At 32.3% G+C, this 18,346-nt stretch overlaps 1 protein-coding gene across 1 annotated transcript in view; it reads right to left on the bottom strand.

The window, feature by feature from the left end:
* The window catches only part of SYK (spleen associated tyrosine kinase), a 131,967-nt gene that overhangs the window by 65,735 nt on the left and 47,886 nt on the right, over positions 1–18,346 (bottom strand). Inside the window, exons 4-7 of the mRNA XM_044680173.1 lie at positions 8,996–9,077; positions 8,595–8,647; positions 7,270–7,338; positions 1,298–1,394 (exon numbers count right to left, since the gene is read on the bottom strand). Of these exons, the coding sequence (XP_044536108.1) occupies positions 1,298–1,394; positions 7,270–7,338; positions 8,595–8,647; positions 8,996–9,077 (301 nt within the window). The remainder of the gene's footprint in view (positions 1–1,297; positions 1,395–7,269; positions 7,339–8,594; positions 8,648–8,995; positions 9,078–18,346) is intronic.

The raw sequence follows: 18,346 nt of genomic DNA, 5'->3' as shown, positions 1-18,346 counted from the left end.
GTTTGATTATATTAAACTAAAAAGCTTTTGTACAAAAACAATGTAGTCAAAATCAGAAGGGAAACGACAAATTGGGAAAAAGTCTTTATAACGAAAAACACTGACAGGTGTCTAATTACTCAAATATACAAGGAGTTAAATCAATTGTATAAAAAATCAAGCCACTCCCCAATTGATAAATGGGCAAGAGACATGAATAGGCAATTTTCAGGTAAAGAAATCAAAAGTATCAATAAGCACATGAGAAAGTGCTCTAAATCTCTAATAATTAGAGAAATGTAAAGCAAAACAACTCTGAGGTATCACCTCACATGTAGCAGATTGGCTAAAATGATAGCAGGGGAGAGTAATGAATGTTGGAGGGGATGTGGCAAAATTAGGACATTAATGTACTGCTGGTGGAGTTGTGAACTGATCCAACCATTCTGGCTGGCAATTTGGAAATATGCTCAAAGGGCTATAAAAGAATGCCTGCCTTTTGATCCAGCCATACCATTGTTGGGTTTGTACCCCAAAGAGATCATAGATAAACAGACTTGTATGAAAATATTTATAGCTGCGCTTTTTGTGGTGGCAAAAAACTGGAAAAGGAGGGTATGCCCTTCAATTGGGGAATGGCTGAACAAATTATGGTATATGCTGGTGATGGAATACTATTGTGCTAAAAGGAATAACAAACTGGAGAAGTTCCAGGTGAACTGGAAAGACCTCCAGGAACTGATGCAGAGCGAAAGGAGCAGAGCCAGAAGAACATTGTACACAGAGACTGATATACTATGGTAAAATCGAATGTAATGGACCTCTGTACCAGCAGCAATGCAAAGACCCAGGACAATTCCGAGGTATTTATGGTAAAGAATGCTCCCCACATCCTGAGGAAGGACTGCAGGAGAGGAAACATATAAGAAAAACAGCTGCTTGAACGCATGGGTTGGGGTGGACATGATTGCGAATGTGGACTCGAAACTACCACACCAATGCAACTACCAACAGTTTGGAAATAGGTCTTGATCAAGGACACATGATAAAACCAGTGGAAATGTGCGTCAGCTATGGGTGGGGGAAATGCAGGGGGTGAAGGGGAAAGTAAGAGCATGAATCATGTAACCATGTTAAAAATGAATATTAATAAATATTTAAAATTTAAAAAAATAGAATAAATAAATAAATAAATAAATCTGGGACTTCCAAATGAACAAGAGAATATATAGAGAAAGAAGAGATGACAAGGAAGGCATAGAAATTACAGAAATAATGGGTTAAATGAACCTGGTTTAAAAAAGTAATTTTTACCTACCTAGTTCAGCTCCCAAGGAGGTACCATCTCGCTTGTGTAGCACATAAGGATTAAGTTCCACTGAACTGTCTGCCCGGTTAACATTGGAAGGATGTGACTGAACCATACAAATGAAATATTTTAATGTAGTTCTTGAATCTACTTTTGTTATTTTATTTCTATACTTATAACATTACTTATGCAAGAAAGACATAGGCATGAATTAAAGACAAACAGAAATTAACTATGATTTTATCTTCAAGTTATTGCTTGGGCACAGATTAATTAAAGCATACAGTATAGAAACATAAAATCACTGTACAATTAATTTTTTAGAATTCTTACAGATCTTTCTTCTTGTGGAGACTGAACTTATAAAACTTACTGACATTTTCAACTTTATTTCAGATCCTGAAAATTTCTAAGCATTTTTTTCTCCTCTGTACCTAAGTTAAAGAACAATAGTATTCTACCTACTTGCTGTTCTCTTCCCAGGCGATGTGAGATCAAAGATTTAGAATCAGAAAGCACATTAAAGGACCCTTAGTACAATTCTTTCATTTTAAAGGTGAAGAAATATAAGACCCAGAAAGGTCAAGTATCTTACATATGATCATATAAATAAGAAAGGACAGAATGAAGAACTAAAGCCAGTTCTTTTGACTCTATATCCAACAATTTTCCATTCTACAATATACATACATTATGTGGACTGGCATGATATGGAATAGTGGGAGTTGAAAGAAATGGAAAGGATGAAATGAAATCATGCTGTGGTGGGACAGTGGATAGAGGGCTGGGTCTGTCCTCAGGAAGATATGAATTCAAATCTTGCCATGGACTGTTACTAGCTCTGCAACCCTGGGCAGTTTAACTTTTTTTTGTTATTTAATATTAAAAATAGGGTTAACGATGTCACCTACCTTCTGAGGTTGTTGTGAGGATGAAGTGGGATAATATTTGTAAAGCACAGTGTCTAGCACATAGTAAATACTTAATAAATACTTCCTTCTTTGCTTCCTTCCTCCCTCCTTTCTTTCCTTCTTTTTCTCCTTCCTCCCTTCTTTTATTCCTCCCTCCCTCCTTTCCTTCCATTCTTCCTTCCTACCTCCCAGCCACTGGGAACCTCTTTCTTACCTTAACCCTATCATGTCTGTAAGATTATTTCTCATGCCCATCTAAAAGTTAAAGAAAGTGAAGGGGCATCTCCATGAAGCTTTTTTATTTTTCATTATAGGTAAATGTTTAAACTCTCTTTTTTAGATCAATAGATGGATAGATTAGATAGATGGATGGATGGATGGATAGATAGATAGATAGATAGATAGATAGATAGATAGATAGATAGATAGAGATATAGACAAATATATTATGTATACATGTATATGTATGCCAATAGAAATTACTTAATATGAAGTAGCCATTTCAGACTATGGCTAACTGTGGGAAAATCATTTCATTTCCAAATCAATTCAACTATAAATGCTGGTCAAAGTCTCCAGTCCTTTTTTTTTCTGTGTAATCACAGATGCCATATCACAAACTATACTATCTAGTGAAATCTTTTGGGGATGATTCTACCATTACACAGTTTGTATTTGGTTATATTTCAAAATACTACTGTTACACTATCTTCTTTTTTCTAGTGAGATGTGGGGGAAGTTTTGTGGTGAAGAATTTGGATTGCTATAATGGAATTTCCATTTAACTTCAAAGGAAATGGAAAAACTTAATATTTAAAATTTTTCCAAAGGCATCAGCAATACTGTAGATTGCAATGAAAAAGAAAGTATAACAACAAAAATGGCTCTGAATGTTTTTTAAAACCTTCTCACAATAACTGATAAGTTTCTAATCTTCCTCTGTCCCATTCCTGACCGTCTGGACTTTTCTATCTTTTCTGCAGCTGTCTTCTTATTCTGAATTATTAAATTTGACATTCTTCATGCTTCAAGTAGCAAATAACGATCAAGTTTAATTTAAAAAAGTGAATTAAGACTATCTGGAAGAGAGTCTCTCTTTTAATGCAAGAGGTTATACATTTAATTCACATAAAACATTTTCAAATCTCGTTTGAGTACTAATTTTCAGTATTCATTTTCTCTTAAAAGTGGCCAATCAATAGCTTCAGAAGAAATAAGGCTTCTAGATTTTGGAGGTTTAAAAAACAAAGGGGGGGGGGAGACAAAACACTTAATATTTGACTGTTATTTACCACCTTAGAGTATATAAATTACACTTTACTGCTTGTTTGAGTGGGCTCATCACAGAAACCAGAATTATAAATAAAGTCAACAGGGCTCCACTGCCTTTCCCTGATTTTTTTTATTTTGATTACTCTTCTCTTTTAGCAAATGAAACAGAGAATCACTGGATGACAAATACATCAATGGTTAAAGGAAAAAAAGCAGTTCTAGTTAATGTTGTAGTACATCTACCTATCTTTCTTAGTAGGATATTTTGGAGTCTACTTTGGGATAAGTGTAAATGCTCCTGAAAACTGTAAATATTATATGAATAAATATACATACACATTCATTTGACTATCTGCATCTAGAAAAATACTTGCAATATAACTAAATTTGGAATATTAATGGAAATCCTATTCATCTTGAATTGGAAGAGACCTTTACAGAGCTAGGAATTTGAACTCCTCATTTTATAGATGAGGAAACTGAAGCTCATAAAGATGAAATGATAGCTAAAAATTTTACATTAAAAGAGTAGATTGATCACTTGCCTTCAATCTCAATATAAGCCACAGAGTCACAGCAATAGTGCTATATTTTATCAATATATTCATTAGAAAAACCATAAATGGACTTCAGGTCTTCTGCCATTCTAAAGATAGCCATGCCATCTCTCATATACTTAAAACAATTCAAAAGTAAAATCATAAAAAATTTATTCACCACATACTTATGCTTTATAAAAACTATAGGTTATAAATAAATGGAAGTGCATGTAGACAAATAATAAAGGTAATATTTTAAAATCAGAATTTTTTGTAACTTTTAAAGATATTTTTTACTTTTCAATCTGGGTACTCAGGTTGATGCTTTATTTTGAACCATTTTAATGTTTTATAATTTGTATAATTTTTATCTCTTATTGTTCAAATGAATGTGTGTCAGAAACAATAATACAAGTATGATACACTGCAAATTCAGCCACTAGAGTTAATTCAGGCTGGTAAATATGTTGTTGTCCCTTAAGTATATGAATCTACTTTAGTAAAATTAATCAGGACAAATTTCTACTTTCTCTGGTTTAAATGACCTGTTTATGAAAACTCCATTCTCTACTAGAAATATCCAGCACAATATACATAACTTTTTGACAAAATTTAACATAAGGAACAGGCTTCTTAAAACAAAGTTATTAATTATCTATATTTTTTCTGAAAACCTAGAGTGATCACCTTAATTAAAAATTAAATGAACCATAATATCCATGGCAGGCATTTGCCATTCTCTTCCTTTATTAGCTGAAGACTGGTATTTTAAAATGTTCATAAAAATCCGTTAAATAATAAAACCTGTGCTACTCATTTAAATTGGCAAAAATATTCCTCTTTTCTAATAGCATCTTGGAATATTAATTAAATGGTTAATTTGCTTCTCTTGAACAATCTATGTTTCTAATTTATATGTCTTTTCTTCTTTTAGACAAGTAAATATTTAGTTTCATTTTAGTAGGTTTTTTGCCTGGTAAAATAATATCTATTTTGAAGGTATATATTCTAGGAGTTTCTTTGATCAATTATTTGAGGTTAATTCTGAATTAATGTAATTATTTTTATGGAAAAGCTGATTAAAAGAAATTTTCATAGCACTACTGTTGCTTTTTAGTTTTTCATTCACTTCTGATTCTTTGTGACCTCATTTGGAGTTTTCTTGACAGAGACATACTGAAGTGGTTTGCCATAATTTTACAGATGAGGAAAACTGAAGTAAACAGAGGTTAAGTGATTTGCCCAGGGTCATACTGCTATTACATGTTCTGAGGACAGATTTGGATTTGGGTTTTCCTGACTCCAGTCCCAGCACTCTATCAAATGAATCATCTAATTGCCTCCTTTCATTGACTACCATCATTTTAAAAGGCTATCATGGATTATTCAAATCTTAACAAAGGATGCTATGTATTCAGTTCTTTATTGTCTAAGCCTAAACCTGTTTTTCTAAATATGTGACAGCACCGATCAACATGGGGCAAAGGCCAGTTCTATCACAAAAGGTATTGCTTGTGATGTGTGTGTACAGCCACTAACTCTTTACTCCTCTAGTATTATTTAGCAATAAAATGATAAAATGGATGTTTGCAATATGTTATGATAGTATCTTTCTTGGTAACCTAACTGAGAATAGATTAGACTATAGACCAGTGGTTCCCAAACTTTTTTGGCCTACCATCCCCTTTCTAGAAAAAATATTACTTAGCGCCCCCTGTCACATACTATCACCGCTCCCTTACAGTTATTCACTGCCCCCAAATGCACCTGTGGCCATCACTGCTCCCCTGGATCGCTGCAGCACCCACCAGGGGGCGGTGGCGCCCACTTTGAGAATCACAGTGATGAATTTGTGGTGATGGCCACAGGTGCATTTATCTTTCCTATTAATTGCTATTAACATTTTTTAAAATTAATTTCCAGGGGGCTAAGTAATATTTTTTTCTGGAAAGGGGGCGGTAGGCCAAAAAAGTTTGGGAACCACTGGACTAGAGTCTTCCTTCATGACTAAGGCTTCCTTCATTGTTCCTCATAAGGAACAATCCATGAAGATAAATAAATGTTTTTATTTTTGTAATCCACATTAATTGAGGGGATAGCCTTAATGAATAGACTGAAAATGCAGAGTGTGAATCAGTTTATGTGTAGCTCATGGCCCTAATGCCAGAAAAACTAACTAAAGTCTTGCTTAAAAATCTTTAAACTATAGCTGAAGTTCATTTTTCTTATATTTTCAGTAGGATGAAGAGCATCCTTTTTTATAAAGTTCTTGTATATATTGGGAAAAGCATAATTAAGTCACATATATTCCTTAGTCTTGTTTATACTATAAGAACTAATAGTTCTTAATATTCCAAGTAAGAACCTTAATTTCAAGGCAAAAAAAAAAACCCTATGCTTTTCGGAGTTAACTAGTGGCCAAAATGTATATGAAAGATATTTGAAAATTACTAAATGTTTTGAAAATATGTTAGTTAAAAGTCACACTAAGGATAAGAGTAGAAACTATCAAGAATGACTCATATAACTTGTTTTACAAGTAGCTGGGGAAAGAAGTTTGTTATAAGAAAACCTTAATTATAACTAGAATTTCTGCATTATTAACCTCAGAAGGCAATCACATGGGAAAAAATAAATATTAAAATTATTGTTTCTTGAATGACATTTTTTTCTATCTCAAAATCTCTATCTCCCCCAATATGTATTTTAAAAAGTTCTAAAATTCATGGACATGGTAACATAATTATAAGACCTGTGGGATATTTGTCTTTAGTTATTTGTTATATTCTGTAACAAAGTACAGTATTTCTTTTTTATCAAAAAAATCTATGTATCTATTACCAAAATAAAAGAAAATTTGACTTTATTCCCAAAGATATCTTCTGGTTTCTGATAATGGTTTCCAGTATAATGACACAGTTAAGTTTATATTTGAGTAATTATAACACTAAAAATATTGATAGGTTAAAATAATGAACCAAATCAAAAACCAACATGAAAAGCACATCACATGCCCAGAATAAAGACAGCCAAGGAATTTGCTCCAATGAATTAAGGGCTACATCTGAATATAGTATCAATGATGATAAAGAACAATGAAAATTGAAAAGCAGAATGCTTTGGGATCTCAGCATTTAGAATGTTAATAGACAATCACACATTTAACAGGTGTAGACCAAACAGGAAAAAGCATTGAGCTGAGTATGGGTACATCCTACCACTTATTCAGAAACCAGCAAACATGGTATACATTAAGTACCTTTTTGTTGCCAGCTTTTGGAAAGGAGTATGATTTCATTCTTGAGAAAAATCCACCTGTTGACCAACTCTAAAACCATAATGTTAAAAAGAAACATTGAATTAAAAAAAATGGATACCTTCTATGACAAAAGTTCTTTAAATTTTTTTTGAGATAATTTTACCAATAAATCTCCTAACATTTTGCTAATAAGGTTCATTATGCAACATTTAATGAACACATGATTTTTAAAATATTTTCATCAAAAAGAGCTTTAAACCTGCTTTTAAAAATGCTTTTCTAGAGGCTGTGTAAGATTTATTATACTAAAAATAATCTTTGTGTTACATAGATTTATTTATTCTTACAATTTAGATATGGCATCAATACAGTGGGTGGAAAGTAAATGTGGGGAGTTATTAAGATCAATGGAGTTTTCATTAAAAAGAGAGAATGATAAGTTCTGAGCTCCCATCAAATTCATAGTATCCAGGAACAAAGAATAGTAAGAAAAATAGCTGAGAGTTACTCAAATCTAGGGGAACTTTTTTGGAAAGTCAGTATACCTAACCAACACCTCAAATCGGACAAAAATACAGAAGATCCATGGGGAAATAATGGAATTCACTCCAAAAAAGAAACTAATTCTCAATTCCTAGCCTAGATCTTGAGACCTTATGCTTCATAGGTTTATTACAGCCTAGCCTACCCAGCAAAAGAGCATACAGAATACATGCAATTATATACTTTTGAACTAAGAACATAAGTAATGAATAAGGAGGGGGAGACACACTCTCCATCCCTTTCCCACGTCTTTTTTTTTTTACAGTCTACTGTCTCCATGATCTAGCAAATTAGGATTTTTTTTTCACAATGCCAGAGGCAGAGTCAGAAAGCTCATATAATAATGGTGATCCACAGAAGTGCCATTGACTTGGTATTTTCCATCATTCTCTATCATACCTTCTTTTTTAAGTAATGCTCTGAATTCTTCAGATTTGAGGTGCTCTCCTGCATTACTATCAATGTGAATTTTTAAAAGAAATATATAGTCCATTGTATCTTTCATAGCCTATGTCAACATTGACATTCTCAGCCACTAACAAATACCATGACTAATAAAAATACTCAATATATAAATCTTGTTCAAAACAACAAAGAAGTTAATTTTAAGACTGAAACATGGCATCTTTTGTTTAATATAATACTCTATAGGAATCCCTATTTAAAAATAGTAATTTATTCTGAAATTTCAGCACAATCATTTCTAATGTTAGACAAGATCACATTTTTAATTTGCTGATCTGCATAAATGCTTAATTTTCACTGAACCTGATAACACTTACCCTAGGATGAGATGATGGAAGAGGTGGCCGTGACATCCCAAAGTCAATGTTACCTAAATAGATATGTAGGACAATTACTTCTACCAAAAAAAATTTTCCTGAATCCCAAATAGTGATTGCAAAATACAAATTATCTGCAAAAATACACATACCATCTGTTAAGACTATTTTCTTCACCTTCCAGATGGTATATATTTTTACATTCAGTTATTTTCCATTTCCATACCAAGTATCCACTTTAAAATGTAAATTTCATAAAATCATGGTTTTCTTTGTTTTTAAATGTTCTTAAAATAATTAAGATAAACACGATCCCATCAAATCCTAGCATTTCAGACACTATATTTTTGTTTGCTAACATGTCCAAACAATTTAGAAAGCTTATTATATTCATAATTTACCATTTTCTGAGCCAATTTTTCGACATGGAACAGTAAGAACTCTTAAGAGTCCATCTGGTTTATAGGAATAATGTTCAACCAGCTGTAAATGAAGAAAAAAAGGAGGATGAGTGAGTAAAAAAGAGAAACAGAATAAAGACGCCAAATAACACATGGTGTTTTTGTTTGTAATTAGGTGCCTCCAAGAAAATTATATATATATATATATTTTTTTTTTTTTTTCATTTTCCACTGTGAATGAATGCAACCTTTTCCTTTTACATATTGCTTTTACCATGACCAATTCTATTTTTGGAGTCTTACAGTTTTTCACTGCCCTGTGAATCAGGAACAAACTTTTCACTTTATGCCTGAAAGTCAAGCCATCCAATATTATTGTCATTCCCACAAATGCCCACTACCCAATTCATTCTAGGAAAATTTTCTTTTTCATTAATGTAGGTGAATCTTCTATCAAGCTTTACCCTTATCTAGTCATCTCTCTCCCTTTTCTTCAAAACAGGGATAGTATATCATTCAGATTTTGTTCTCCAACGAAAGATGTAGGAATTTCCCTCAGGGATATATTACATTCATAACTTCAGAACTAGAAAGGACAAAAGAGATCATATGTCAGGGTTTTAATTTTAAATTTGTTAATCGCCTTTGTTAATTTTAAATTTGTTAATCGCCTTTGTGAGCTTCCTGACTGCCTCTGGAATTGTGAAAAAATTTCATAATTTACTAGAAATTATAGAGGTCAGCAATGTGTCTGACAGTTAATCACCAACATTTGAATGCCTACTATGTGCAAAACATAGTACATGGTTTCTGGATAGGCTAGGGAGGCTTAGATATTTGAAGGCATAGAGAAGAAATAATAACTACTTCTATCACATGCATCATTTCTTACACAGGATTATTGTATCTAGTGGAATAATATAAGTAAAAGTAATTTACAGAAATGAGGTAGTGGAATGAAAAACTTTTCTTTTTAAATTTCTTATTATATACTTAGTATCCACCAGAAAACATTTAAATAAAACAATGCATTAAAAAAAGTACAAAACTACAAACTCCACGTTGTTTACTACTTGTTAAAATATGTAAATGATATATGTATAATAATATAAACATCCTCTGATTTTGAGTTCCCTTTAAATCGTTTTACTTGGACACTTTCCCCCCTTATTTTGTAGTTATTTTTAAAAATGTAATCAGGGTTTATTTTATTTTCATTCTCTTTTCATTTCATCATTTCCCTTATTTTTATGTTTCCAATAGCTGTCATTTCTAATAACATAATGCAATCCATTACTTTTGAGTATCACAATTTTTGAGCCATTTTTTCCAGTTTTTGTAGTAGCAAAGCTTCCATGAATATCATCATACATATACAGCTTTTTACCCTCTCTTTATTGCCCTTAGGGCCTAATTCTATTCATGGGACCCCTAGGTCAATGAGCAGGAACATTTTTCTACCTCCTAAGACTATTTCCAACTTGTTTTCTAAGAAAAAAAATTATAGCTACTCTAGTAATATATTAAGCCTGTTTCTTCATATTCCTATCAGCATTTAATTTGATCACTTTAGCCCAACTGGTTCTCAGATAACAAATATTATCAGGACCATATTTTGCTACATTGGTCCTAAGGCAGCAGACACAATCTATTGCCATGATCATACTCTTTCCAAAATCAAGTTCTTCTAGCTTGTGTAACTTTTGTTTCAATGCTACAACCTTTCAGGAATGCAGGATTATCTCCAGAGTATACTGAGCATTAAATTAAAACATCTATATAGAATACATATGCTATCTAAACCATTGTTGTCCTACCAAAAACTATGATGTTCTACCAAAAACTACATTCATGCTCAGGCTTAGATCTCCTACTAACCTTATTCATCTAAGTATTTACCTCCTTCACTTCTTTCTTATTTATTTTTGGTTAGATTTATTTAGTTCTGAGAGGTTAAAATTAAAGTCTGCCTCTATTATTATTTTGTTATCAATTTCCATCTGTATCTCATTTAGTTTTTCCTTTAAAAATCTGGGTGTTATAACACTTGGTATGTACAAGTCCAATGTTGATAAGGCTTATTATTCATAATAATAATATAGTTACTCTGTTCATTCCTTCCAATTATATCCATTTTAGTCCCAACTCTGTCAAATATCATGAATTCTCCCAATCAGGTGAGGCATGGTATATTCTTCTCCAGTTCCTCAACTTCATTCAGTGTTTGCCTCTCATTTTGAGTGTGTTTCTTCTTATAAATAACACATTGTCATGTTCTGGTTTTTTTTATCTCTTCTGCTATCCATTTTCCTCCCATGGGTGATTTATCTCTTCTGCTATCCATTTTCCTCCCATGGGTGAACTCATCACATTATACTCAATGATATAGTTAGTAGCTGTGCATATCCATCTACACCTCCTTCCTTCCTTCCTTCTTTCCTTCCTTCCTTCCTTCCTTCTTTTCTTTCTTTCTTGCTAATTCCTCTTCGGATGTTAATTTCCTTTGTCTAATATCAATCCTATTCACACTCCTTCCCCAAAATCCTCTTTTACCCTCTTCTTTTTTTCCTACTTCTAAATTAGTCCGCCTTTCCAAAGGTCCCTCCTGTGTCCCTTCTCTTACCTTTTAATTCCTATTTTATCTACTTTTCTAAATCCCTTCTTTATCCCACAACTATGCCCTCCTAGTTCTTGATATGAGTTTGATTCTAAAAATCCGTCCCCTATCTTGTCCTGAGAGTCCCTCCCTATCCCTACACCTTACCCCCCTCCTCCTGATATGTACTCCCCTCCCCATTCCCTCCCTTATCCCATCCCCCTTTCCACCTGTTTCTCTGTACATTAAGAATATTTTTACCCTTCTAGTTGTATATGTTGTTCTCTCTTTATCCCAGATCTGATGAAAGTAAGCTTCTAGTACTACCACCCATTTTTCCCCTTCTCTTCCTCCACTCATTCCTCCTCCTTATGAGATAGCCATTCCACCCTACCTCCTCCTGATCTATTCCACTACCATTCTAGCTCATTCCATTACATTCATCTTAAACTTGTCTTCCCTCCATACATGTTCCTTCAAGATACCCAGGAAATTATGCTCTTTCTAGGGACAATAGATGACATTTTCCCATTCAGGAATCAAACAATTTGACTTTTGGGGCTGCTTATGGTTAGCCTTTCATTATCTTTGTATGTTTCTTATAGATTAAATTTTCTACTGAGTTCTGGTTTTTCCCTCAGGAATAGGTGAAACTCCTATAATTAATTAAATATCCACATTCTTACCTTTTATAATTATACTCATTTTTGCTGCATATGTCATTCTTGGTCATAAGTCCAAGTTCTTTTGCTCTATGAAATGCTGTGTTCCTTGTACTGCGTTCTTTTAATGTTGTGGCTGCTAAGTCGTGTTATTCTGACTAACTCCACAGTATTTAAATTGGTTTTTTTTCTTGTTGCTTGTAGCATTTTCTCCCTAATCTGAGAACCAGTAATGATGCTTCTGTGCAATTTCATCTTTCACTCTTTTTGAAGAGGTGATGAATGGATTCTTTTACTTTCTACTTTATCCTCTGTTTCTAAAATTTCTAGGCAGTTTTCCTTGATGATTTCTTGGAGTATGGTGTCTAAATTTTTTTAACCAAAACTTTCTGGGAGTCCTACTATTTCTACTATTTGCTCAGTTCCTGCCCTCAGGGCCTAAAGCAATAGGACTAAAGCCTGGGAAGTTGGAAAACTTCTCCCCTATAAGTCTTTTTTTTTTAAATAAACACTTACCTTCTGTCATAGAATCAATATTGTGTATTGGTCCCAAGGCAAAAGAGTGGCAAGGGCTAAGCAATGGGAGTTAAGTGACTTGCCCAGGGTCACAGAGCTGGGAAGTGTCTATGGCTAGAATTGAACCTAGGAGCTCCTATCTCTAGTCCTAGCTCTCAAGCCACTGCACCACCTAGATGCCCCTTTCCCTAGTAGTCTTTGACTTTTTAGCTTCTCTCCAGATTTCTGTCTGTTTTTGCCACTATTCGTGTTGATTTTGTGGAATTATTTTTAGTTCCTTGTATGAGACTTTAGAGAAAACTTTATACTCTACTCTGCCATTTTCCTCAATGCAGATTCTTCATATTTTGGGGGTTGATATTCTTTACAAAACTTTTTTTCAAAAATGCCTAATGTGTTCATTTATTATTTTATAAAACTTTGTTATTCTTTCATCTTTAATTCATCTATATTTCCCAATGTATTCCTTATTTTTAAAAAGAAGAAAGGGAGGTGGACTGTCATATTTTTTCTTTGGAGTTATTTGACCATTTAAATTCCCTAGTATAGAGTTCTGGTTGTTTTATTGTTACTCTATCTATATTCTTATAGGCATTATTTATATTCTTTTCTTGTGCTTACTTCACTTTGCATCTGTTATACTGTTTGGCCAGGTTTTGTATTTCTTACATTTGTTATTTCTTATATATATTCATCTTGCATACTTCAATTTGTTTAACCTTTCTAATGAGGAGATGTCTACTTTAAAATTTTTTTCTCTTTTATTACAACAAATTTGATAAACATTAACAAAAATGAACATTTTGTTCATTCAAAGTATAGAAAAAAAGAGGACCATGCATAAAATTGTGAATCTCCATTATCTAAAGTTTTTAAAACACATATATTTCAAATTTAACATTTATACCCAGATCATGTACAGTGCTGTAGAAAGCCCAAGAAAGGAACAGTGGATTAAGTGTAGAATGTACCCCATTACAGCAACAGAGAAAGTGTACCAAATGAACTTGAAGTCAATGGTTTTACAAGTCAATGTGGTATATCACCCAAATGTTGCCCTAGAGTAGTAAGTAAAATCATTTGGTTTTTAGATTGGATACTTTTTATGCTTTAATGCTTTACTGCTTCTTAGCTGACTTTTGACTCACTCACTTGAAGCTTAATAGGTCTGAATCAATGTCTAGTTCTAGGTTGCAGACTTGCTTATTGTTCTAATAATCCCATTTCACTTAAATGAAGGGGTTATGTCTTAACATGTAATGCTTCTGGTTCTCACATTGTACTCTGAGATCCAAATGACTTGTCTGTCAAATGTATAATCTGATATTTCAATCTCCCAGTTAGAGTAAATAACTGGGTGTTCATCAGGTTGGGAGGCTTCACCAGAACAGACTTTTGCATTAGGTTCTGCTTATTTCCAGAAAACCTAAGTATGAATAAACTTACTCTCTTCAGAGTAGAACCTTAGGGTTTTTCCATTGTAAATGGGTCTAATGTGATATGACAAGACCAGAAAAACTGGATGTAATTTTTTTTTAAACCCTTACCTTCCGTCTTAGAGTCAATACTGTGCATTGGCTCCAAGGCAGAAGAGTGGTAAGGGTAGGCAATGGGGGTCAAGTGACTTGCCCAGGGTCACATAGCTGGGAAGTGTCTGAGGTCAGATTTGAACCTAGGACCTCCCGTCTCCAGCCCTGACTCTCAATCCACTGAGCTACCCAGCTGCCCCCTGGATGTAAATTTACATATTTGAATATACTGCTTATTGGTTCACATGGTACATTTAGGGTATACAGCTACTTTATTATAGTTTTTATTTTTATTATTTAAGTTTGGAAACTTAAATTTTTATATTTTTTAATAAATGTGTTCTCTTCAGTGATATATATTGCATCATATATTGATGTGTGTATCAACATATATTGATATGTATTTTACTTGCACACATAAGGAATGAAAATCATAGTAAATCTATTATAGCATTCTATATAGCCTCTGCACTATATAGCAGTGAAATATCAGTATTATGATATTCAGAAAACATTGCTTTTCTAGGTTATGTTCTGCATTTTCTTTTGCTTTCTTATTTGTATTAAAAAAACACCTTACCTTCTGTTTTAAAATGAATACTGTGTATGGATTCCAAGTCAGAAGAGTGGTATGGGTTAGGAAATAAAGGTTAAGTGACTTGCCCAGCATCACACAGTTAGGAAGTATCTGAGGCCATATTTGTCTTATTTGTATTTTTAAATGATTCTTCAATATTCCTTTCTTTCTTTTTTGATGATTACCCTTAACTATACTTCTTTTCAAAATATTCATACTCAACAAAAAATGAATAAACTTAAAAAAAAACTCTTCCCCTCCCTCTTATCCTTCTCCTCTCCCCATGAAGGCAGGCTTGTTCATAGGTTATACATATTTATCATATAATACATATTACCCTATTTGTCATGTTGTGAAACAAGACACATACTGCTTACACTAGAGGAAAATTCAGGAAATATTTCTGCATTCAGATTCTGTGTGCTCCTTCTATGATGGTGGATATCCTTTTTCATCATGAGTCTCTTGTAGTTATCCTGGATTCTAGCCTTGTTGGTAAAATTTAAATCATTGACAGACATATACTTTTTAAAAGGTGAGTCTCTCCCACAAGTAACTAGAGAATTTGAATTTATTAAACATTATGCTATTGTCTTTGTATTCTTCTGCATAATTTTGTTTCTCATGTATTCCTCGTTTTAAACAACAGTGCCGAAACACTTTAATGATTACTGCTTTGTAGCACAGTTTGAAATATAAAACTCATAGACTCCCTACCTCCCCACTTTTTTCTATTTTTATCCTTTGACATTCTTGACCTTTTAAGCCTCCATATGAATTTCATTATTTTTTTCTAGCTCAATAAAACATTCTTTTAGGAGTCTGGTATAGCACTGAATAAGTAGATGAATTTATGAAGTAATGCAAGTTTTATTATGTTGGCTCAACCTACTCATGAGTAATGAATGCTTCCCTACTTATTTTTGTTTCTGCAAAGTGTATTTTATAGAACCTAGAAGATATATTCTCCCAAGTATTTTATACTTCTGTAGATACTTTAATAAAAATTTACTTGCTAACTCTTATTTATAACTAGGAATGCTAATGATTTAAGTGGATTTACCTCAAAATCTGCAACTTTTCTGCTTATTAATTTTTTTAATTAATTTTAATTGCCTCTCTAGTGTTCTCTAAATCATATACCCATTTGGAGTTTTTTTTAATGAGTGTTAAAAAACTTGAATTAGTTTCTTTATATATTGGAAAGAGAGACCTTTTTCAGAAAAACTTGCTACAAAGATTTTTCCAAGTTACCTTTCTAGCTTTAAGTACATTAGATTTGTTTGGGTGAAAAGTTTTCAATTTTATATAAGCAAAATTGTATATTCTATTTTCTGTAATTCTATCATTTGTGCAGTCATACATTTTTCCCTTATCTATCACACTGTGATATATTAGTTCAAATACAATTTTTATCAAATTGCTTTGGAAAGTAATTTGATAAAAATTGGATTTGGTTTCAAAAACTTGAGTCTTTGGGATTACTTGTTTGCTTACTTCTCTGTGTGGTATGTCTAATGTACTCCACTAATCAACTCTATTTCTAAACAGGTAATGAATTGCTTAAAATAATTAATTGTAAAATAGTTCAAGATTTGATAAAGATAGTCTGCTTTCTTCCTACTTATTTCCATTATTACTCCTGAGGTTTGTGATCTTTTGTTCTTTATTTTTTTATATCTGGTAGTTTGTAAGGCATTAAGTAAGTTAATTTAGTATGCATCATAATTATAATATTTGCTCAATGACCAATTAATGTTTCTTCAAATTACTTAGGTATGTCTTTATTTTTCAATGAGAGTTGAATTCATGTATCTCAATAGAAGCATACCTAAATATTTTATACTTTCTGCAGTTATTTTGAATGAAATTTATGCTTTTAACTCTTATTAGTTTTGCTGGTAATATATAAAAATGATAATGACTTATGTGGATTTATTTCTTATCTTTTATTTTGGGAAATTTGTTTTTCCAATTAACTTTTTAACTAACTCATGAGGATTTTCTTACAGAGTGTAATATCTTACGGAGTGTAATAATTTTGTTTCCTTCAGTTTCTCTTTATTGTCTTATTGCAATAGTTAGTATTTCTGGAATTATATTAACTAATCATATTAATGAACATTTTTGCTTTATTAATTTTATTGGAAAGGCTTTTATTCTCTATTATGTAGAATGCTTGGTCTTGGGTTTAGTATTTTTTAGGTATTATTTACTATATTAAAGCAAGACTCATTTACTCATGCTTTCTACACTGAAGTCCTTTTTTAAAAAGGAACATTTAATACTCCAGGAGTGTCTTATTCTTTTCTTCTAAAAAAAAAGAGGCTAGCCCTGAAATGTGAGTACAGATGATTTACCTATGGCAGATATACAAATATCACACATTGCTGAAAAAAATAACAACTTCCTATTCAATACTTGCTGAAAATAAGATCCTAATTCGATTTTATTTCTTCCTATTAGATCCCTTAGAAAACTGATATAGAAAATAATCAATTCTTGTTTTACCTTAAAAGTAGTTTACAATCTTCTCAACAGTTCAACAAAACATATGAAACTAAGTATCTTTTCAAAAGTCATTGTTAAAATGAAGTCTGTCATCTATATTATGGAAATGTGGATGGTTCTCTAAGTATAATTCATCAAAATATCATAAAATTTATAAACTACATTTTATACAAATATATCAATGATAGTTATCATCCTAAAGAAGTTCAATAATAATTAAGGTTTATAATTAAGGTAATAATTATAATTAAGGCACAGTTTTGCACCTCAGAGTCACAAACTTAAGTCCACACTGGTCTTATCTACCTATTGTAGCCAAGCATTGTATGATGACATATTAGATTGAGGATGCCATTATTATTCAAATTCTAATTACTACTGAATTTCATCAAATAGGAAATTTATCCTTTTGAGATTATAAATGTATAATGCCAGGCAAATACAAGCTCTAGCAGGTTCTTTTTAAATGAGGAATGCTGAATATTGGTTTTAGTAAACAATGTATATCTGTTGCCTGAGAACCTGCATAGCTTAAATTCATTAGGCTTGTTATCAAAATGTTGATCTACTTATATTTTTTTGACTGTAGCAACTCATTAAAGCATCTATTAAAGTGAGGAGGTGCCCATACAAATGAAACCACAGAGATTTTTCAAGACTGAAGTATGATTCTTAGCCAATATGTTAGCCCTTTTAATTCTTGATATAGACTACTGAATTATGAATAAAAACTGATTTTCCCAGGAGCAAATATTTTTATACTCTGAGAATTTATTTGCATGAGGCTTATTTAATAAAAAAAATACTTTGTAAACCATAAAACATTATTTAAACGTGTTACTAAAGGCAGCAGCAAAATGATAATGATAGTAATAATACCTTACAGTCATATTGCCTGGAACTTATTTGGGAAATGATTCCCTGGAGACATTTCTCATATATTTCGAAATATGGCAAGAC

The sequence above is a fragment of the Gracilinanus agilis genome, chromosome 1 (assembly GCF_016433145.1).
Source record: "Gracilinanus agilis isolate LMUSP501 chromosome 1, AgileGrace, whole genome shotgun sequence".
Taxonomy (NCBI): domain Eukaryota; kingdom Metazoa; phylum Chordata; class Mammalia; order Didelphimorphia; family Didelphidae; genus Gracilinanus; species Gracilinanus agilis.
The sequence above is the reverse complement of the archived record's forward strand: the minus strand, read 5'-3'. Positions and strand labels throughout refer to the sequence as shown.